The following is a 24,125-nucleotide window of genomic DNA, read 5'->3' as shown; positions in this document are numbered from 1 at the left end:
TCAGCAGAGAGGATCAGAAAAGTCAAAAGACTTTGCTATACTGACATAGTAATTTAATGTCAAAGTTAAACTGAGAACCAATGAAAATGAAAAGGGTTAATGAAGATACCTTTTCTATGTATGTTTTCACCCAACTATACATACGCATTTTGGTATGTTTATTATATTTGTTGCTTTAGAAGTCATGCCAAAAATCCAATGTTTTATCAAAGCTAATATAAACAGCTTTAGTTTCAGCACATAAACTAGTATGTGTTATCTTGACAATTCACTTGCTTATGTTCAAGGCCAGAAATTTAGAAAATGTCATAGAACATTCCTACATTTAAAAGAAAGGGAGTTTCCACCTCTCTCTCTCTCTGTATACACACACACACAGGCAATATAGGCAGGAAGTCCTCTGATCTTTGACCACAGACATCTAAATTAGTCACATTTAGATTTGGGCACTGAAATGTTCAATGCATTTGCTGTTATACGCATTTCCTAACCAATGTAACCAAAACTCCTATTTAAAAATCTCACCTTACTTTTCTGGCTAAATTTATATAACTTAAAGAAAATGCTGACACTGTCAACATGGCAGTAATTTACAGGATGCCTTAGGATGGACGTGCTATAATTATACAGGTTTACGCTTATATCATACTCAAGGATGAATGAGGAATGAGGAATGGCAGCCAAAAAGCTAGTGGTAATCAACAGCACAAGTCATTTATGGCTCATGAAGTAACTATTATATTTCAGGTATTATCAGGAATAAAAGGAAAAGAGGCCTTAAGTTTGGTCTTTGGGGAGCATGTCCAGCCTCAATGGTAAGACACAATTAACAAAAATGAAATTATTGAAAGGCAATTTGAAAAAGTATACTCTACCTGGGTGCTAAAGGACGTCTCCCACACTAATGAGCTAGGGATTCCTCATCTACTCATTTATCAAGCAAATATTTGTTCAGACTCCTCGTGGGGCGATGTAGAGATGAAAGGCACAGCCCCACCCAGGAACTCACAGTCCAGGGGGAAGGCAAGTACATCAACAATTACAGTGTAATGGGACAATGCTGCGACTGTAGGCATGTGCCTGGGGACAGAGGAGCGCAGGTGAGGAAGATCCTATGCAGTCTAGTCCAGCTGGAATAAAACAACAACAAATACACTGGCCGAACAAATAAACCAAGGTGAGGGAGCAGTGGTCTGGCAGAGGTGACTCTTGAGATGAGCTTTGAAGCTTGACTATGAATGAGCCAGAGGAAGAAAGAGGGTCCCGGGGAGTGGGAAGAGCATGTGACAATCCAGGAAGAGGTACGAGAACAGGGCACAGCAGGGACCAGCACTGAGTGTGGTGGGAAGGAAAAGGCATGTATGAAGAACATGGTAAACGGAACTCATGGTCCAAATTCTTTACTTTGTAATAGAATTATACATCCATTCCCACTCTCTGGATTCATGCATTTCCTACCCCTTGGATTTGGGCTTGGCCGTGTGACTTGCTTTGACTAATGAGATATTAGTGGCAATGACATGAAAAGAGGGGTGAAATATGATGGGGAGGCTGGGTTGCCCTGTTTCATTCCTGCCATTGTCGCAAGGCGAATGGGGAGCTGTCCCCCCTCCAGCCAGGGGCCCAGCAGAGCACAGCTGCTCCCACCTCCCACAGACATGTGACGAGAACTGATATGTATTATTGTATCTACCAAGATTTCTGTGGAGTGTTATTATGCAGCAAAAAGCTGAGCAATAAGGAGAGCACTGAGCAGTTCAGTTTGGCTAGAGCAAAGGGCACGCACTTGAAGTGAAGCTGATTAGAAAATGTGAACCAGGACCACACAGACAGCTTACAGAGATGGCATTAACCTCGAGCAGCATTGCTAGCGCAGCATCCACTACCCCAGACAGTGACTGAAATTCAGTGAGAGGGATCTGCTAAGACCTACTATAACGAACTCCCCAATTGAGGGTTTCAAAAAATTGGTAGGCTACGGAAACAATTGTATTAGCTTTCATGACCAAAAGAAGACAAAAATACCAGTTACAGCTTTTTGCTATTGTAATAGTCATATTCTACCAAGCACTGAAGGTGGGGGCACAATGGGATGGTAATTTTAGTTTGTCGACTACTTTTTAAAAATCATTCTGTGTGTTTATTTGGAAAATGACCTTATCCTGACTACAATTAATTCCAGAAGCAGAAATACAAAAACAGTCTAAAGCATTTTTCCAATTGGTGCTACTCTTTCAAGGTGCTTCAATCTATATCTTCTATTTCCCTCTAAAAAGCTACATCTGGTATTTGAATAATTCAAAGAAGCTGGGAGAGACAAATACCCAACTTAAATAGCGAAAACAGGCAGACACAAGAGTGAGCCAACTCTTCACAAGTGTTCTAGAAGTCAGGCTGCTTGGAGATCATTCTTAGGAATGAAAGCAATTGGCCTGTTCCATTGCAAGGCCAGAGGCCTTGGTTTAATCTAGAAGAGCGTGATTAAATACATATTCACAAATTCTGTGATACTCCTGTCTTCAAAATGTACAGTCTAATTCTCCACTTGAGCGTGGGCCAGGCTTAGTGACTCCCTCCTAATAGAATATGCTGAAAGTACAAGCTTATGACTTCTGGGACCAGTCAAAAAAGGCATTGTGAACTCCTCCCTGCTGTCTCTCCCGGATCCGCTGGCTCTGAGGAAAGCAGCCACCATGCTTTGAGAAGATTCCAGCACCCCTGTGAAGGGACCCACCCTTCTCAGGCTACATGTGAGTGGAGTAGTCAGGGAGGGCCTGAGACTCCGCCAGCAGCACTGAGTGAGCCATCCTGGCAGCCTTCAGATGACTGTAGCCCTGGCTAACATCTTGACCGCAACCTCACGGAAGACCCTGAGCCAGCACCACCCAGCTAAACCACTCCTGAATCCCTGACCCATAAAAACCATCATCACGTATGTTCTCTTGTCTTAAAGTGCAAAGTTTTAGGGTAATTTGTTACATAGTAAGAGATCACTAACACACAGAGCTTCTCTCTGCAGCCGTGAGTATAGAGTCCCTTTGTAATAGGAAAAAAAGCTCTACAAAATAAAAGATGATAAAGAGAAAAAAGAGAACATTCCTTGCCTGAAAGTTACTGTATGTTAGGAAAGCACAATCCATCAAAGCTTCAGGGAAAGGTCTTGTTCCAAAGGACATTCAAAATGGACTTTACCAGATAATTATCTGGCAAGAAAAGAGAAAACTCTTATCTTTGTTTCTCTGGAGTTCATCTCAGGAGATGAGAGACAGGGGACGGGGAAGCGGAGAGGCAGGAGGCAAACATGTATTTCAGCACATTTTTAACATCAATGAGAAGACGACGTCTCATGCAACACAGCATCAACTGTAACACAACATCACAGGGAAGACTTGTAAATATTTAAGCAACAACCAGCAAATTATTATGAGAGCTCCACCAGCCCTCTTTTTTTAATCAAGTTAATCTGTCCCTTAAAGATAATTTTTCCAGAAATTAAACTAGGATACAAGGGTCATTAAGAAGTTTCGCAGATGCTTGCCACTGAGGCATTCCTGGCTCACAACTGCAATGCTCTAATTCTGAACTTGTGACCAAGGTTCTCTGCCAGATGTATCGTCAGTGCCAACAGCCCTCTTCAACCACAGGAATATTGAGCATAAGAACCTCTCTCTCTCTCTCAGCTTTGAATGAATCTGGGCCGCAGGCTTCTATCTAGACTTCTCAGCCTTGTTGACTCAGTAAACTGCGATGTGAGCATGAGGGATGCAGGCTTAGCTTTAGTGTGCATGCAGCATTTCTCTGCCCCAACTGCCATTTCTGTGTCTCTGAAAGGAGCTGTCATTGGCTTAGGTGACCGGCAACCAGCGACCAGACCAGCCTACGGCTCGTTCCTTTTCTACCTGCTGGTGCCTGGGGGAGTTCAGTGGTGACTCATCTCACCCTTCTCCCACCCCCTTTTTCTCATTTACTAAAACAAAGTCTATCTTTTTCAAGTTAACCACAGAACCTTAGGCTTGATAAAAATTGATCCTTAAGTCTTGTCTTTCTTTACTCGATGACTAGATATTTGGTCATCTGTAGCAGAAAAGGCTTGAGGGAAATAATTTCCCAACTTCAAAAGTCTTCAGGGATTTTAACCTCAAAGAACAACAACAAAATTAATCTGCGTAGCAAACAAAATGTGAAATTTTCTCTTGATTAAAGATGGCATTCCAACATGATTATTTTTTCTTTTTATGATTTTATTGGTTTCAGAGAGAGGAAGGGAGAGAGAGAGATAGAAACATCAATGATGAGAGTCATGGATCAGCTGCCTCTTGCAAGCCCCCAACTGGGGATCGAGGTGGAAACCTGGGCATGTGCCCTGACCCGGAATCAAACCGTGACCTCTTGGATCCTAGGTCAATGCTCAACACCTCTGAGTCACGTCGATTATTATTTTTATCCTCAATAATAATAATGGAGTGACTAGCTCTCTTAAGCAGCCAAAATATTTGATTCTACAGATTAAACATAACATGCTAATGAGATTTATAGGAACCAATGAGTTCCAACAGAGAAAGTCTTTGGAATGATATTTCCCAGTCATTTCTACTCAGCTTTTCCAGGCACTAGATGGAGAAAGACCTTGTCACCATCACTTGGTTTTAGGGGATGGTCAGTACTGGAAGGCTTCTCTGGAGAGGCCTTAGTAGGAAAAAGAAATATAATGGAAAACCAAGAGATCTGCTAACCCCAGAACATGTGCCTGAAAAAGTAAGGGAAGGTAATTTACATTTAGTTGCATAATACCAATGATGTTTTTGCCATCTTAGTAGGTTTTCACTGTGAACACAATAGAGACAAATGTAGAAAAACCAAGTAGTTGATAAAGCTCAGTTACATCAGCCTGAATTTGCAGCTGTGGCATTCTCAGTAGTTCTTAAAAATAAGTACATTCCGACTATGACTTCTTCGTTATGTTTCCAGTATAGTCATGCTGAGAATTTGCACACTGGAATAAATTATTAGGCTTCCCTTTTACTGTTTTATATTACACTAGAGGGCATTACAGTTTTTAAAACTATGTGTGAAGATAGGTTATATTTATTATCTATGAATTTCATTTTAGAACAGTAGAAGAGATGTTGCAAGTTATTTGTTACAGAAAGGAAACAATATGTTGGCTAGGTTTGAGGACCATGGCTTGAAAGGTTTCAAACCATTTCCCATCTCAGGACCTTTGCACATGCTATTGCTGTCTCTGCCTAGGATGTTTTTCTCTCTGTTATTTATATACAAGCTCTTAAACTTTCAGATCTCAGCTTAAACATCAACAGACTGTCATAGTGCCCTTTTCTATGCTCATACAGCATCCTGCATTTGTTCACAGCACTTATAACAACTGATATTAAACTATTCATGTATTTTTTTGTTTAATATGTCTCTATGCTAGGCACACAAAAGGCAGGAAATGTATGCCCTGTTTACCATTATTTCCTTAACACCTAGCACCATGCCTGACATGTAGTAGATGCTCAGTAAGTGCTGGTTAGATGAACAAATGAAGATATAGAAAGGTTAAGTTGTAAGATCAAGCAGCCAAAATGACATAGCTAATAAGTGGCAAAGCTTGCATCCTAACCCATAAATGATTGATGCCCCAAATCCCAGTATCACAAATGGTTTCTCTTCTAAGATATCAGAAGTAAAACAAGATTGAATTGCCTTGTTCCAGGTTTCTCCCCTATTTGCCCCCAGGGTGAGATATTAGAACAGAAGTATAACTTCTGTAGGTATACCTGAAATTGCCAGATGCATGCATGACCAGTTTCCCTGTAGGTAATTCCCCTACTTGGACTCTCATATAGCCTAAGCATGTGCTACAACCTTAGAGGAATCGTCAAGTGCCCAAATGTGTAGCCAAAGGAAATGTTTTGATCACATTCATATTTATCCAACAGATCACCTGGCTTCACCTCCAAGCAGGTCATCTGCCAGGTCACAGATGCCCAAGGCTATCCAAATACAGTGCACAAGGAGCTTGCAAACAGCACAACCACAGCCCACTGCGATATTCCGATCAGTTCAGCAGTTCACATGTTTTGAAAGGTGGTTATTAGAAGCCATCATGAAACAGGGCTCGCCAGACGCTGCACAGTTCTGGCCTCTCATCTGTGAAACACCCAATAAGCAATGAATTCAAGGGCAGAACGGAGCAAACACAGATACTCTGGAATCACACAGATCTGGAATTATATTCTGGTCCTCTATTGTTCAGGTAAGTGACCCTGGACAATTGACAATCAGTGGAGCCTCAGTTTCCTCACCTAAAAATGGGCAAATACTGATCTTATTAGATTTTTATGAGCATTAATAATGTGCTAAGCAACCGATAGTTTATTAAGTAGTTGCTTGGTAAATGCTAGCACCCTTTCTTATCAAAGGTCACGTGATGCATTCCTCTAAACTCGGTTAGCATTAATGATCTCCCAGGGTGTACATTCAGCAACACTTCATATTCCCTATCCAAACCACAATATTGGCAGATAGATCTGGTGCCTAAAAGTGAAAGCCATGATTATAGTATTATCTCACACACTGCCAAGCCAAGTCTTGCATAAATGCTGCATTCAATAAATGTTTGCTGATTTATTGCACAAAATAAACCAGCTATGTATACCAGCTGTTATGGATATACAATTTAAACATGAAAACTTTCATATGGATGATCCAATATTTTTGGGGAGTGTTGGCCTATAAACCTCAACCTTAAACCCAAAACCACACTCCTCAGTGGGTAAGCAAATAAAATCACCTTCCCTCATGTGCAAAGGGCATCTCACTTCCTGTCTTACTGTCATCCTCCATTATCTGTGATTTTTAGGATTTTGCTTGTCTACTGTATTCTTTAGGAATCTCTATATCTACATGGGGGTAAGAAAATTACATCATGGAAATTCATATTTCAGGGGTTGTTTGGGTCACTGAGAACTCCTGGGTGATTTTCCCCTGAGCTAAGCATTCAAGTGCTCCTGCAAAACAAGAAAGACAGCCTGGCAAGAACAAGGAGAGGACTTCCAAAAAGAACACAGACAACTTGTGATTTGCTGAGAGTGATTCAGGCACTGGCTCTGTGTTCCCTGAGTCACAGCTGGTCTATCACCAACACCATTAGATGGGGCCCTGCTGACAGAAGTGGCCACCCGCCTGGCTGCCAGATCTTTGGTGCTCCGTGAGGAATTTATGCCCATCTCAATATCTGCTGATTTAGTTCCCTTGCACAGGAAAAACCTCCAGAAAGGAGAATCAGAATTGGGCCATAGTCAAAGCAACAGTTATCTAGTGAGTACCTGTTATGTGCAAAGCAATTCAGACCTGATTCCTGTTCCCAGAAATCTAGTGGTTCACCAGTACCTGACGGGTGCTAAAGTGGGTGAGAGAGAAGGTCAGGGCATTGGGGTTCAGGGGAGGGAGATATTTGTGATCTGGGGCGATTGAACCAACATCACATGAGACGGGTTAGGCTAAGCCGTGAACTCAGAATAAGACATACAGATGACAGAAAATAGAGAAAAATTGCAAAGGAGGAACAATGGGCACAAATGTGCAGCCACAGAAATGCACTTGGCCTGTTGGTATGGATCAAGAATGAATGTGAAATAGTATCTTTGTAATCTGCATTTTACATCCCAGATTTTATAAAAGGAATATCCTAGCCATCTCACAAAAGCAATATGACTCAGAGAAGATAGGTAATTAGCTTTTGCCCAGGTCTACATTCTATAAATTGTCTTGGAAAATACTTTTACCAGTTGCCTCTTTTCCCATCACTTTCTTTGTAGTTAATATCTAGCCCTAATTTCCACATCTCTTTGATCTTATTATACAATACTGTTAATACCTGTAAAGGGTAGAAGAAAAGGCTAAGGAGGATCTCTATTTTAAAGAAACTTCAGTAGAAAACATAAAACATTGGCCCATTAAATTAGTAAATAAAATGCTGCCTCATATTATAAGATGAGCCACAAAGAGTATTGAATTTGAAGTTTAGAGCTGGCATGTTCTTCATAGGTATATGGGAAACATATGACAATTTGACTCATGACTCACTTCAGGGCTGCCACTGAGTGCTGCCCAGTATGGGCACCACACACAAAACGCACCAGACCCAGGCAGTGAGCTCCCTGCTTGCCACGACTTCTATGTGATGCCACTTATGTCCAGAGGGGACATCATTTTCTGATTCTTCCACCTGGAAGGGGCATCTTTTATTTCCTCCACCTAGAGGGGACATCATTCTTTCATTAGCACAAAAGCCTCTTAGAGGTGAGTTGGGGGTTCTGAACCTTTTTCAAACAAGCAGATATGGCTCTTGATAAACACTCTGTAGATAACTCAATTTTCTCAACCTGGGGGGTAAATAAGAAGCTGCAGAATAGATGGGGTAAAATTAATTTAGGTCCATTCTTTCAGACTTTATCATTGTATAAGCGCCACTGTTAGGCTCCGCTTCATTGTGCTCAGTAAGGCGAGTGACCCAACTTACCTCGTTCTCCTGGGGTCCCTGGCACGCCTGCATTTCCTGGGAAGCCTGGGGTACCTGGGGGTCCCTGTTCACCAGGGGTTCCAGGTGAGCCCGGTCTCCCAGGTTCTCCAGGAGGCCCTTGGATGGTCCGGATTGATGAGGAGTGGCTGGGAATCTGGTTGAGAATGGCCGTGTACCTGGCCATGTGACCTGAGACAGGAAGGACAAAGGCAGCTTTCAATCAACTGTCATCCAAACAAAGAGGGGGCTGGAGGTGTCATTTGTCAAGGCTCCAAACAATTCTCTTAGATGCCCACCAAGGGGAAAAGCACACCCCTCTGAAATATGTTGATTTCCAATGTAAAGTGTTTTACATTTTACTTTGGATGATATCAACAGCTGGACTGTATTCAAGCCGCATGTCATATGTTTGGAATTCCACAGTTCATGTCAGCATCTCAGTAAACATCATTTGAACAGAAGTCATATTTTACCTTCACCCCCAGCGTGTATCTGACCCCTTAAATCCTTGCCCAGCTGCCCCTTTTCTCCAGCAATTTCCCCCAAGTTGTCTTTTTTCCAGCCCACAAAGTCTGCTCCACCCTCCTGCTCACAAATCCCCAGACAAGTGCTGTTTCAACTCATCTCTTTATTGCCAAGCATTTTTGCAGGAACCTTTACTTGGGTCCCAGCCGCAGAAACTCCCACTAGCTTTATTTTTTATTTTTTTAAAGCTGGCTTTCTTTCCCATAGTCACTTAACTCAGTTATGCCTGGAAGGATATATTTTAATAATTAGAAGTATACATTAATAAAGTGCTGGATACCATAATGCCTCCTGTATGAGGAGGCAAGCTTTCCCCACATAAATGAATTTCCTAGATAACTGTTACTTATTCCTTCTCAAACATTCAAACCTAAGTAAAGAATAGTAAGCATTTTTAGAAGGATTATTGCTGAAATATATTCAAGCATTCTTACGTACAGGACCGTGACTGTAACTAGGATGGGCTTCCTGATGTCTCGGGCCCATCGGTAGCACACTCAAGAATGTTGGGTGGGGTCAGACATTTCTGCATCTACTTTTTCAGTTTCCTCCTTTGACAAGCAGATGTCCTCTGTCACTTCTCTAGCTGTCATCACATTGTCCTCACAGTTTCCCATACAACCTTTCCTAGCATAATTGTTCTGATCAGCTCTGGACTAAAAGCCTCATAGATGACTGAGAATGTGGGGAATTATATACTAACTGATAAATCAAGTTCTGAGGGATGAAATAAGGAGCCCAGAGAAACCTGAAGCAGCGTGTGAGAAGATGGCTGAGGGGGTCAGAAATAAATACAGCCTCTGGGCAGGTGGGGTCTTGCTCACATAATCTCTTCTATTTCTTTCCCTCACAACTGCATTGACAGGCAGGGCCTCCTTATTTCTCAGACCTATTTCAGTGTTCTTGTTTAACCCTGCTGGCTTCCATTTCCTAGAAATTGTTCACAAGAATCTGAGAATTCCCAAGGGGAAAAAACTCAATTTTAAACTCTCCTTTTTAGTGCATGTTTTAAACAATCATATATTTATACAAGATTTTTATTCTACAGCGAAATAAGACAGACACTATTGTGAAATCTTCCACATACTCTGGTCAGTGAGTCATAGCAGGATTTAACCCTTAGGTTTCCTTAAAATAATTATCTGCTCATTTACATTGAGTAGTTGAAATGAGAAACCTACAAAATAATCCAAGATACAGGTTACCTTTGGACGTGTTCACACTGTTCAATTTCCCTTTTATAATTTATAGAGTTTTTAAAAATCTTATTTTGGCACTGAACTTGAACAGTTTCCTTCAACTGGTAAATTCTCTCTCATACACATATTCAGTTTGGACAATATAATATGAAATTAATTAAAGTTAAAATGTAGGAAGCATTACTACCATACCTGAAGACGGGAGCTTTGTACTCATTTGTCCTGAGATTTTTGTCTTAATGAAACCTCTCCCAAGGGGAGGTCGGTTTTATCTGCTACATTCGAAATTTGGGACTCTCCCATTAGGACCTTCTTGGACACTCCCAGGACTCCCAGACTTCACTGGGTTAAATTAAATATAACCACAAAACTGTTAAGGCAGCCACATAGCTGATGTCAGCCCTGGAGGCAAAGGACACTATGGGGTGGGGCTTGACAGCAGAGGGCCAGAGCTGGCGGGTTTGAGAGGAATATTTTATCTCTACTTGGTCTCAGATCTGCCTGGAACTGAACAAATTATTGGCAAAGAAAAGGGCCCTCCAGTTAGATTATTGAGACAAAATACAGTCAGTGGCCAGGATGGAAATGTGCAAAACGGATGAGTTAGTAAGTGAATGAGCAGGAATCAGTAACTGGAATACTGGACTGTGGAAAAGTTCAGGTTTACAGGGGAAAAATGGGACAGGTGTCATACCACGTGTATTCCAGCATAATTTTTGGCATAAAGCACAAGTGTCATATCAAATGTCTCATGAAGACCGTGTGTGTGTGTGTGTGTGTGTGTGTGTGTGTGTGTGTGTTGGCGTACATCTTAAAGAATAAAGGAGAGGATCCTGGGCTAAGCAAAAGGAATGGGTAAGAAGGAGGCACTGATTTAAACCTGGTGAGTTCATAGAAATCAACACTATGAATCAACTTTTTGAAGATAACTTCTGACACCTCAGCCTGGCAGCTTTTATGTGCTGAACACTTGGAAGAAAATCTATCCATTTGGGGAGATGAAGATGAGGAGAAGATTTGATCTGACAGTCAGCTTCAATCTGTCTGGGCAAAAAGGGTGCTCTTGGGCAGATGACAGAGGACTCTGGCGTCTGTACATCAGTGCAGAAATCTGGGGTAATCTGTAATGAGCTCTTAGACGGCTTGGTGATGGCCGTCTGCAAAGCTTATGTGTCTGCACCAACACATAGCTTTAGAGGTGTTTTCCTCTAGAGTAACAGAAAACATCTGTAACTATAATGCACTTACTCTGGATGAGCTGTTCGCACACCTGGCGTGCCACCGCCCTCACCATGGCCTGAGACTGCAGGTCACCCTGGATGGGAAAGAAGCAGACCCCTGACTCTCAGCCACAATCACAGCCACCTGGCAAGTCTTCCAGGTCGAGATCTGACTCAACCCACTGTTCCCACCCGGGATCGTAGGCTCCAAGCAACAGGCAGGACTGACCACCAGGGCACACACAGAGAAGGTGTAAGCCATTTGACATTCCTGGTGCCGGTTCCTGGGAGCCTTTATCAACTTAAAAAGCTCAAGTAAGCATTTCTGGTCGTAGATTCTAAAAAATTTAACAGTTTTGAAGCAAACCCATATGTATATTTAATGCCTCATTTATAGCTCTTTGGAGCTCATAAAATGCAGCACTTTCTCAAGAAGTGGCTTACTTAACAAGAATAACAACTCAGGGGAAAGGTGTTAAACCCATTTTATAGACAAACAGTTCAACACATTGCCCAAGGTTTCACACATGTAACTGGATGAGCCCAAGGTCACTGCTGTTCCTACTATAGCCATCAGCACAATTACACTATCAGCTGTACAATTTCTCAAAGGAGAGATAAGGCCCCCAAAATAAGCTGATTTGTGTTCTTTGGTTCTATGCCAGCCATTGTCTTTCTGGATGCCAATATCGGAAAAACATGAGTACCATTCCATTGCTTAGCATCTGTGTAGAGCTTTTACTTTTCTGAAGTGTTTTCTCATGTATTACATAATTTCTTTATCAAACCCACTTTCTGAGTTAGATCAGTTTAATTCTATTTTCTTTCTTAAAGAAATGGACCAAAGGTCGTCTAGCTGGATGGTAGCAAATCTGCAACTAGTAACCAGCTCTTCTGACTTCCAGCCCACAAGGTGTTTCCACTTTAAAATGGGTTCATGGTCAAATGAGCTGAGGAGGAAGAAAGGAGAGAAGAAACAGTGTAAGAGCAATGAATGGCCCCGACAGTAAATGGCGACCCTTTGCTAGGCGAATGCAGTGAAAGCTGTGCACTTAGCTGGGCTGCTGAACAGTCAAGTGAGATACTTACTCTTTCTCCTCGCTCCCCCTTTGCTCCCGGGACACCCTGTAAAATTTTAAATGGTCAAGTTACTTGTAACACTGCACTCAGCCACGCGGAAGGATAGTGCACCTTTTCTTATTTTATTTAGACGTTTTCTTAGCTCCCGTAACTCTGCAGCAAAAAATAGACACACAACGACAGGAATAAACAAAGAGCAACCTGTAACCCCGCCAAGCAGAAAAAGTTCTTTCAACACTGGACTCCCGCAGGCTTTCAATGCAGAGACACGGTACGGTTTTATATACATATATATGTATATATTTCAATTACAGCTTACATTCAATATTATCCTATATTAGTTTCAAATGTACAGCAAAGTGGTTAGAAAATCATGTGCTTTATTGAGGGATCCCCCCCCGCCATTGCCTCAAGTGGTCACCTGGCCCCATACATAGTTACCTTGACCTTACTGACTACATTCCCTATGCTGTAATCTACATCTCCGTGGCTACTCTGCCACCACCAATCTGTACCGCTTCATCCCTTCACCTTTCACCCAGCCCCCCAACCTCCCCTCCCCTCTGACAGTGGTCAGTCTGTTCCCTGTATCTATGAGTCTGTCTCTATTTTGTTTATTTGTTTATTTTGTTTATTAAAGCCCACATGTAAGTGAAATCATGTGTTATTTGTCTTTCCCTGACTGGCTTATTTCACTTAGCAAAAATACCCTCGAAACAGTATGTTTTAATACAAAATTGGGACCACGCAGCAACACTGCTTTGTGACATATCATTTCACTGAATAGGTCCTTCATATCTTTCCACACTAAGCACCAGTCTATGAATTTTACTCTATTGATGCTTCAGAATTTATTTCACAAATCTCTGCTGAAGAGCTAAGCTGTTTCAATTTTTTAAAGAATCGCTCTGGCAGGAAGGAAAAGATCTTCCATCCTAAGAGTTCAAGTAAGAGATGAGGTCTGTGAAATCCCACAGCCTCACTTGGCTTTTTGTCCAGAGTAACAGCACACGATTCTTCCTTCCTGGTAATGGGAGTGCCTATTAAGATGAATTCTCAGCTGAATTATTATTTTGTTTTGTGGCTTAGCTACTCTTTGACCCATAAGAAACTACTATAACTGTAAAAATTTTTACTGAAAAACAATGGCGGTTTTTTATGTTTCTCCAATGAAATTACACTTATAATGCAAAACATGTGTCTTCAGGAGGATTTCATCTTTTGTTTCAATTCTGAGACAGTGTAATAAGAGCAATTCATTGGACAACATTTTTATAGTCTCTACTCAAAAGATAGTGAATGGCATTTATAGATGGAATCTGCCACGTTGTCAGACTGCTCCCAGTTGTTACTACAATCTCAACAGGTCCCAAACCAAACTCAGCATCTTCTCTAAAATCTCTATTCAGTTAACAGTATTCAGTTAACAAATCCAGAGTTCTAGGTTCACCCCATAGTGTGCAAGTAAACTGACTCTCAGAAAAATAAAATGTCCTGACTTGTAGTGCTGGATGCTACTGGAAGTGTAAATACTTTTACGACAACTGATCTCAAGCTGAAAATGTGCTGTCACTGAATATGAAGTTAAGAAGAGAAGAGAAGCATGTCATCTACCCTCCTATTAAAATCTTACATCTTACTTTCAATTTTGTGTGTGTTTGAAAATTTTTATACTAATACTTTGGGGGGGGGAAACGTATATGACATGGAATCTGCAACCCACTTAAACTCTCTGAGTTTCCTTGTAAGATGAGGCCATTAAATTAAATGGTCTCACCCGGCCAGTGTGGCTCAGTGGTTGAGAATCGACCTAGGATCCAGGAGATTGAGGTTTGATTCCCGGTCAGGGCACATGCCGGGGTTGTGGGCTCGATCCCCAGTAGGGGCGTGCAGGGGGCAGCCGATCAATGACTCCCTCATCATTGATGTTTCTCTCTCTCTCTTCCTCTCCCTTCCTCAAAAAAAATTAAATGGTCTCTGGGGTCCCTTATAAAGCTAACATGTCAGTGTCTCATAACACAGTCATTACTTGGAATGAGGTAACTCCAGGGACAGAAATTAATGAAAAATACAAAACAGGGCTTGCGGGAAGTATCTCAACCTCTACAAAGAAAGCAGATCCTTACAGTTTGTGACCTCTCTCAGCAGGTAAGTTCCATAAGGTAGTTTATCTAGCTTATGGACTTCAGCATCCCCAGTTCCTAGGACTATGTTTGGGACATGTCAAGTGTTTAAAAGTATGTGTTGAATGAATGAATGAGTCAATGGCTGAATTCCACTTCAAGTCTGGATGACAAGCCAATCTGTACTTCATTTTAATTGCCTTGATCAAAAAAAGAGAAAAATATTTAAGACATACTCAGGCACTGGGCATCTAGATTGTCAGAAAAAGAGTTGTTTCCATTCAAAAGTACCCAATTTTCATCATTAAAACTTTTTGCAAAACTAAGACTTACGAGGCACCTCCCCATTCTTTTGGGAAATAAATGTATTAGCAGTGTCCTCTCCCCCCATATTAGGCTCCACAAATAAACAAGTCCCTCAAGATGCAGTAATGTCCCCTGGTAGGTCTAGCTGGAGAAAAGAACTACTTATGTCACACCAGTAAATTTTTAATGGAACCAGCTTTTCAAGCATTATATGCAAAACTTAAACAAAAACAGGAAACAAAAATAAGTAAATATTCCAAATTTTTAATGTATTAAGAAAGTGTAAATACTAGTAAATACTTAAGCTGCTTTACCACGTCCCAAGCACTGTTCTCCATGTATTAACTTACTCAAACCTCACAACAGCCCTATAAAATTAACTCATTTAATCTTCATAAGACTCCTCTAAGATAAACCCATTTATTCTTTGTAACAGCCCTAAGAGATATTATTTCCATTGTCCATATAAGGAAAGTGATGCATCGAGATGTTAAATAACTTGCCCAAGGTCACACAATAACAAAATGGAAAAGCTGGGGCCAGAACCCAGTCAGGGGGGGCTCCTAACTTCATGCAGGACCCAGTACACACCACTACTGCCTTGCAAAAGAATGCCCTACAAACATTTCAGCCAATATCTCCTATTCCAGTGAAGATCATATTTTTCCTAATGAAATAATAATTTAAAAATCAACCATACATTCCCCCCCACCTAACTCTAGTCATTCAGAATTAGGTTTTAACTTGAGTCATTTTATCTTGAGTATTTTTACTTCTGAACCAACACACTATTTGGCATTTCCATGGCTAGCTATCATTAATTAAATGGTCTTCTTAGAAACTCAGAAACAGAAATTACAGTGCAAACCTAAGTGATAAGATAAATGGGTAGCACCAGCTGTTGGGACCTTTGGTATAAAGGGATGGATGTGTTAAGTCAGGCCTGAAATTCCTCAAACTCAAACTCACCATGCTTGATATTAAGTAGCTACAGGCCACAGCTAGGCAGTCTCAATGGAAGGTCCATTTAGGGAAATATCTGTACAGTGAGAAGTTAGATTTATTCGAACTTCTCTGACATCTTTCCTTTGATTTTTGCAAAGTAAAAGAAAAAACAAAATAAAAATTCCTGAGCAAGTGAAGGCCCATAACTCCACCAAAGTATGCTTTGAGGGAAAACACTTCTTCCCTGCAGGCGTGGGCCAGAAAAAGTGGCACATTTTCCCTTAATTTCAGGAACACTTGAAATATAAAGAAAAGAAAAATACAGTAGCTGCATTCATAGATTCACAGAACTTCAGGGCTGAAGGGAAGAGGAAAATTTCACGGTCCAAGTCCCACATATTAAAGATGTCTGTTCACTAAAATCAAAACATCCTCGCTCAGCCCTCAAGGTCCTCGATGGTCTGACCCCCAACCTGTCAGAATCATCTTCTGAAACACCCTTGAACATCAGCCTACCTGGAACGCAAACATGCCTGCATTCTTTCTTCTGCATACTTATCAAGGACCCTCGATGGCACTGAGCTGCGAATGGACCAGACCAGGGCTAGAGCTTCTTGTGATAATCTTAGTGAGAAATGAGGAGGGCTTGAAATAAAACTTCTCAGTGGCAAAGATGGGAAAGAAAGAGTTGGAAAAAAATTGCAATGTTCAAAAGACAGGGGGTGCCCTGTCCCTGCTTTCTATTTTACTACACGCCGCATCTCCACATGCCATTTTTCTGTTTCTGTAGGTGATAGTCGCAGCATCTTGCAAAATCCCATCAGAATGCTGCCTCCTTCAGGGGCTGCTCTCCTTACCCCTCAGCTCAGAGGCGTGTCTGTCTCTGTCTCTGTCTCTGTCCCTCTCTCTCTCTCTCAGTGGAACTTTTATAGTGACTTCCTTGTCTTTCCCTTAAGGCATTTCTGACTTTCTGCCTTTTACTATACCTACTTATACAAAAAACACCACTCTCTCTAGATTGTCCATGAATATGGAAAAATACCTTGGTCACCTTTTGTGCCCCTCTGAACCCCTCTCTCCATGTGTCTACATATTGGGGCTGCTCAGTCAATACTTTTAAGTGAATGAATTACAAAACTGAGGTCCTGAGAGGCTAGATAAACTGCTTAGTGGCTCACGCAGCTAGTCAAAGTCATGTCAGGGCCACATCTAGAAAGAAGCCAGGTGTCCTGACTTCCCGTGCAGTGTTCCTAGACTGATTTCAAGCTAAACGCACGGCCCCTTCTCCCACGTGCCTCGTCACCATCTGTTCCCCTGCAGGGAGGCACGAGATTTAGCCCACGCTTTAACCTCAGCAGCAGCGCACAGTCTGCCGGGGAAGCCAGCGGCTGAAGACAGAGCACCCTCAAGCAGGCGTTCCTGGCACCGGCCAGGGGAAACGTTGCTATTTTCAGTGGGGCAGTCTGTCTTTCTTGGTCTCTTTCCCTCCTGCCTTCCTAGACAGACATCCATGGGAAAGCAATCAAGGCCTTAGCACCTTGACACAGAGCCCGCGTCACTAGTGAGGCCAGCCTGGCCGGCAGCAGGCCCCAAGCACAGGGAGAAGCCCGGGCTGGCCAGCTCAGGGAGCAGCTGCCTTTCGAGAGGCTACCCAGTGCCTCCTGGAGCATCCCTACCCAGTGGCTACGGAACCAGACGAAATGGCTTCTCTCTGATAAAAATGACACCATCAAGGGCCCTTTTATGTTCATTTGTAACAATCCAAGATAATATTATTAACAAGTGTTTTATTTATGGGGAAAAGTTACTGGTATTTTGTATGCTTCATGTTCTGTATGCTTTCATATCTTGTGTGTGTTTGTACATGTATCATGTAAATGATAGTTTAGAAAATGACTCTGAGGATGAAATAGTTTTATTGAAAGAATTTTCAAGTATAAAGAATAAAGTGGGTAGTTATAGGGAGAGAGGTGTCTTTCTAAATAAGAACCAATGTTGCTGCTATGCCTTGTTCACTGTGGTAGGCAAGAAAAGCCCCCCCCCAAAAAAATGTGTTCATGCTCTAATCCCAGAACCTATGAATATATTACCTTACGTGGCAAAGAGACCTCACAAATGTGATTTAGTTAAGGATCTTGACGTTATAGAAGGAGATTATCTAGAGCTATATAGATATAGCTCTATATATAGATTTGGGTGGTCCAAATGTAGTCACATAGGTCCTTAAAAGCTAAAGAACCTTTCCTTGTATCTCCGCCCCCCCCCCCCCCCCGCCCCGAGACAGGTCTAATCAACACACAGCTATTGTGCCCAATCCCTATAAAGATGGCATTGAATTTACTTAAGCAGATATACAATCACAACGGAAATACACACAAACAGCACAGCTGATTAGTCCCTGTTGGAGCCCTTTGTCTTTAGTCACGACATATGCACAGTTCCATCTGAATCTTTATCCTAGGGGCTCCTCTTTTCCCTTATGGGTCCCCACAGCACCCAGGACTGAATAAGATTTTTGATCAACAGAGATGCTGGTAAATTTACACACATAAATAAGCCAGAAGGACGACTGGGCAGCCATCCTGACTGGCTCCTGCTGCATACTCACAGGGGGTCCCAGGGCACCTTGGGGTCCCACGCTTCCTGTGATCCCGGGGACTCCGGGGGCTCCAGGAATGCCCTAATAGAGAGGCAGGAAAAGCAAGCAAAGTGAGGAAGGACTCCCACATTCTCATCACAGACAGCCAGCTCTCAGGGGCAAGGATCACACACAGCGATAGCTCCCCTCCCCCTCGGCACCAAGGCTTCAGGGTCCATTGCTCATTCCTGGTCCCAGCTCCCAAAGGAGTGGGGAAGAGATTTTTTAAGAAGCCTCCAAACCACCAGTCAGGTGTAGTTCTTTCAAATTCAAGCCACATCTGTGTCTAGTAAAAGCTACGTCAATGCAATTGATCTTATGGAGAAGTGGCTCAGAGACAGAATTATCAAGCCGTATAGTTGTATTATTTTTAAAGGATATTTTAAGGAGAGGTCTATAACCAAACGCTAGTTGTTACACTACAGCAAAGATGGCTGCCAAGGTTTAAGGTCTCGCAAAATTAAATCTCTCAAAAGAAGCAAAACGCTTTAAAGCAGAGTACATTCCAGTAGTTTCTGGAAATACTTACAATTGGCCCTGGCGGTCCTGGAGGGCCAGAGGACCCATCCTTTCCAGGAAAGCCCTGGGGGAAAGAAGCACAGCATGTCAACTACACAGTTGCTTTATATGGCTTTCAGAATAGGTGTAGCTAATTCCATTTAATATTCGGGGGCCAAGTCCTGCCGTTTGCTCTGAACTTCCAGGGATTCACTGCTTTTAAACTCTTCGTGGAAATTGTTCTTGGCAAGACTCATGTGTCTATTGGCCCTATGAAATTGTCCAGTGCAAGAATTTTAGGTGTGAGAAATGCTACCTACAAACTTAAGCAGGAACTTGTTTCCAGAAAGTGTTTTTATTAAATGAAGCGTAACAAAGGAGAAGGGAGGTCAAGTCTCTGTACTTAATGACCAGTTAAAAGGATGAATCAGTGTCTTCTGTGACCTAAGAGAGTTTAGGGGAGGGGATCCCCATCATAGAGATCTAATCAGAAGTACTATAATATCTGAAATTCTGCAGCTCTTCGGGAGCAGTCTAGAGGAGAATTTGGGGGGACTGCTACAATGATAGAGTTTTGACCTCTGGGCAGGTTTGTAGACTGTGTGATCATGGGTTTACAAATGGCACATCTTTGCTTCCCATTACACATTGGAAGAGTTGAAGGCAGAAAACAGATGCTATTCATTATTTTTTTTTAAACTCCCTAAATTTTTGAGCATGTGTATATGTGTGTTATTTTTCTGTGTGTTAAAAAAACTTAACATCTGGAATGACTTACTCTTACGTGGTTATAGTTCTTAGTTGTGGATGCTGGTCCTTCCAATATAGTTAAAAACATGAGAGGGGATCTTCTATCTAATTTTTATAATAGACTCATAAAATTTTGCCTAAAACATCACCTTCTACTAGATAGCAAAATGGACTTTTCATCTTGGGATTTGTGTGCTATTGGAATAATCCATTCCCATTTTGAACCAACCCAAACCAACCTCTCCTAGCTTCCTTGTGGGCCTCTCCCAATTCTCTTTCTAAAATGTGTACCACTTTTCCAGTGAGCTCTTCTTTCTACTGATCTTGCTCATGAAAATCCACCTCCTTAGGGCTCCCCATTCAAGTTCACATTAATCCTACCTACCTCGAGGCATCAACTGAAAGAGAGTAAAGATGACGCTGGAGGAAAGGAAATGGTGTGTGAGTTGGGAGACAGGGTATGAGAGGGTATAAGAAACCCTTAATTAAGCAATAAAGAATGAATATTAGGGAATAGGAGATTAAATGATAAGCATAATGTGGGAATTGACTTGAGTTGACAAATATGTTTTTTAAAGTGCATGAAATGAGCCACCCACAAACAGAGATGTTTTATAATATGAATAGCTCCAAGCATTTTTCTCTTTTGGGATTCCCATCTCAAAATATTAATATGCACCCACAACCCACATTAAAAATAATTTTTGCCATAAAAACTTGAAAGGATTTTTAAATTTGTTTTTGAAAACATTTGGCTATGACCAACTTATTAAGTTATGGTTGGCGATAATTCATCAGTAAAAGGAAATCTAACCTAAAATTTGCTTTCAAAAATCACTAATTACCAAATGAATACTAAATTTAACTATGGCTGAAATTGGAAAACCATATCATTTTATAGACATGTAATTATACATTTATAAATTTCCATTTTTCAGTTTTCTTTTTCATACTTTAGAGCAAATATATATACTTCTCCCAGTCATAAGCATTTTTGTAGGCTCTTAAAATGTTTCTAGTTTCTAGGTAGTATGCCTGTGGTATCTAAAGAATGAAACCAATGTGCCCACAAATAGTATTGTAACTGAAATTAAAGTCAGAAGCTAGAATATTTATGTTTATGTAAATACTAGAAAGAGCACTCAGACCCAGTGACTTATTCACCATCTATGCCATCTTTGAAGCCTACCATAGTGGGCCATGGAAACAAACCTGAAGATTCTGGAACACTGATTGCTAAAGTCCTTCAATTGATGCTACACTCTCAGGTCGAGTGGGGTACATAAGCAGCTGGCATCTGATGAGTTTGTTGAAATAAACCAAACTCAAGCAGTGAGGGCTAGAGAAATACTGGTAGAAAACTCCTGATGCACAATTTCAACCCTGTGGCACGGCTCTGGACTGGCGTGAGCAACAGTAGAGAGACCCGTGTGGCAGTCAGCCATAAGAAATAAGGCTGCTACTTGCAGCAAAGGATTAAGACCAACCACCAGATTAAGAGGCCAAGCAGCAAAAAGCCACAGACTCTGTAAACACCAGTCCAGCTAGGGATCCAAGATCAATCCTTACGTGTGATACCATGCTGAGTCACCCTGGGGAACCTTCAGTGATACACACACCCCCACAAATTTATGTATGTGTGTAAATATGTATATATATTATCTATATAGATTTACATATGTTACCTGTGTTCATATATTTATATATATTATATACACAATACACTATTTTTAATATGTACATATATGTATATATTACATATATAACTTAAATGTATATGTATAAATATAAACATATATTTTTAGTAACCTGCAGTGATTACTTCAGTAAATTACAAGAAACACCAGCAATATTCTACCTAAGAAATAGCTTTAACATATAATAGGCCTAATACAATATACTACCCAGTGATTCCAAAACCTAGCTGATTGTCAGGCTCATTAAGCTTTTTAGAACTATACATTTTATGGTCATGCCTAAGGCATTTTGTATCTGAATTTCTGAGGTTGAAGCCCAGGAATCTGCACATTAAAAAACCACACAACACCAACCCACAAAACAACAACCTGATCGCTTAGGTTGTGAAACTGCTGTTTTACATACAAGTGTCTGGCCCACCCTGAAGGAAGCATCAGAGCCGGAGTGCAGGGCAGATATCATCTGTATCCTGTGCCCCAACAGAAGTACCGCTACAGCCCAGCCCGTAATAACATACAACGAACTTCCTGAGTAATGGTTCTCCCCGCAGATGTGCCCAGGTGCACAGGTGTCCAAGGAAAGCTTTAACATAATCAAAGAAATATATTCTTAGGTGTGAAATATCAACTTCCACTTTACCAAGAAAGTAACCCAAACTGGGTTCCTTCTGCCCAAAAATGCTGGGCGAGATATCTTCAGTGATGGGGTCCTGCTTACTAAACATCTTCCTGGAAGACTTTTCTACATTAACAAAATCCCACAGTGATCTTTGTTAACATAATTCCGTGGAACGGAAGCGCACAGGGCTGGAGCTGAGGAGATGGATTATAATCCTGCCTCTCACACTTCCTGGCTGTGTGGCATTGTTCTAATACTCCCACTTCCTAGGCTCCCAATTCTTTGTCTGTAAAATGGGCTAACAGTGCCTAGCATTTGAGGTTATTCTGAGGAATAGAGAACATACATTTGTAAGGCACTGGGATTTTGTCAGTAATGAATGACAGAGGTTGCTGCTGTTTTCACTCCAATAATCTGCCAAGTCCTGATTGCATTTACTATCATCACTTTGGCTGACTGTGAGGATGTTCTCATGTGGTTTTGTAAAATCCCATCTAGACCCACGGAATAGAAAATCATATCATTTTCTCCACTAGCTTGGTGGCGGTGTCACACTTCCTCTTCTGGAGGAAGACACTCAAGGGGGGGGATTATGAATCCTAGCATTTAACCAAATATTCTTTAGATGGCTCTCTCATCCCTGTTTAACACTTATAATGGGAATTATATCCAGATAGTTGACTCAAGTTCAATTTCGTGAGTCCATTTTAAATCCAGCTGACTTCGATGAAATGAGACATTCATCACAAATATGGCCCTTGTACACATCAAACCCACAGAAAAGGAGAATGTTCCAAGTGTCTTTTCAATATGAAATCCAAGAAAATTAAACACCAACAATAAACGACTTGCTTTTCCTTAAGTCATTTTTTCTTAATAGTTCTTTAAAATCTTTTCAGGCATCCTATATGTGAAGAACGGGCATTAAAAAATATTATCCTGTCCTGACTCATTAGGGCTACATTGAAATGAGTTAGTACTAATATCAGCGAAAATTGAATTTTTATATAGAAATTCTGTATATGAATGAATCCCCACAACGACTCTGCGGAGTCAAATATTATTTTTTCCTTTTCACAGATGAGGAAAGTGAGAGTTGGAAATATTAAGTAACTGGCTCCGTGTCCTATGGTTAGGGTTCAAACCCAGGTCTGGCTAACAGTCCAAGTCTAGGATATTCACCACTGGGCCATCCTGCTTCTCATAACCTCACAAATTTTGCAGAATTCATATGTAGAAGGTGGTTTTTTTTAAAAAAACTCACACAAAAACAGCATTTCATCTTTTATAGATTAGAAAGAAAGACTGTGGTTATGGCAAGCGCCTGGAGATACAGGGAGCAGTAACCTGTGGGAAAGGAAGCAATTTAAATTAAGTTTGCTTGGAATTTGCAAACGAATACCCTCTGTAGCACAGAGAGATTACCATCTTCCATAAACTATATATCTCCTTCTCATTTTTATTTCTTGTCTTTGGGCTTTTTATATAACCGTTAAGAACTGAAAATGAAAATAATTTTTAAAGTTTCTATTGGGGGTGCCTGACAGAGAGCTGGTGGTCTTGGATGTAAGTGAGCCTCAGAACTAGAAAAGAGGCTGCTTTTCTCTTTTCTTTCTCAGCTTTCTCTCGCTTCTTATGCTTAGAATCCATGTCTTGCCTGTTCTTCCCAGTTTCTCTAAGGATCATCAGGATGTCTAGGGTGAAGGCTGAGAAATCCACCCTACAAGAGAGGAGCTAAGGTCACAGGGTGGACCCTGGAATCACAGACACCAAGGAAAGATGAGGCAGGGAAAGAGGGTAGTAGCAAGACTTACAGTGGAAAAGAAATATGAGACGAGAACACTGTGGGTTGGAATGGCCCAGAATGAAAACTGGGTGCCTAACCGTACTCAGCTGTTAACCCTGCATTTGCACTGTTGCTTTATAAAGTGTGGCCCTGCGTTTTGCTCTATTGACTCCACAGCAAGAGGCTGAGACCTGTTCAACGAAGAAGCCCAA

General features: G+C 41.3%; 1 protein-coding gene across 3 annotated transcripts in view; it reads right to left on the bottom strand.

Moving 5' to 3' along the window:
- The window catches only part of COL14A1 (collagen type XIV alpha 1 chain), a 158,824-nt gene that overhangs the window by 12,539 nt on the left and 122,160 nt on the right, over nt 1-24,125 (bottom strand). For all 3 annotated transcript variants that reach the window (XM_016207753.2, XM_016207755.2, XM_016207756.2), the window contains exons 41-45: nt 19,093-19,146; nt 18,534-18,605; nt 12,561-12,596; nt 11,500-11,566; nt 8,528-8,716 (exon numbers count right to left, since the gene is read on the bottom strand). In XM_016207753.2, the coding sequence (XP_016063239.1) occupies nt 8,528-8,716; nt 11,500-11,566; nt 12,561-12,596; nt 18,534-18,605; nt 19,093-19,146 (418 nt within the window). The remainder of the gene's footprint in view (nt 1-8,527; nt 8,717-11,499; nt 11,567-12,560; nt 12,597-18,533; nt 18,606-19,092; nt 19,147-24,125) is intronic.

The sequence above is a fragment of the Miniopterus natalensis genome, chromosome 16, assembly GCF_054644295.1.
Source record: "Miniopterus natalensis isolate mMinNat1 chromosome 16, mMinNat1.hap1, whole genome shotgun sequence".
NCBI classification, from domain to species: Eukaryota; Metazoa; Chordata; class Mammalia; order Chiroptera; family Miniopteridae; genus Miniopterus; species Miniopterus natalensis.
Note: the sequence above shows the minus strand (reverse complement) of the source record. Positions and strands in the feature narration are given on the sequence as shown.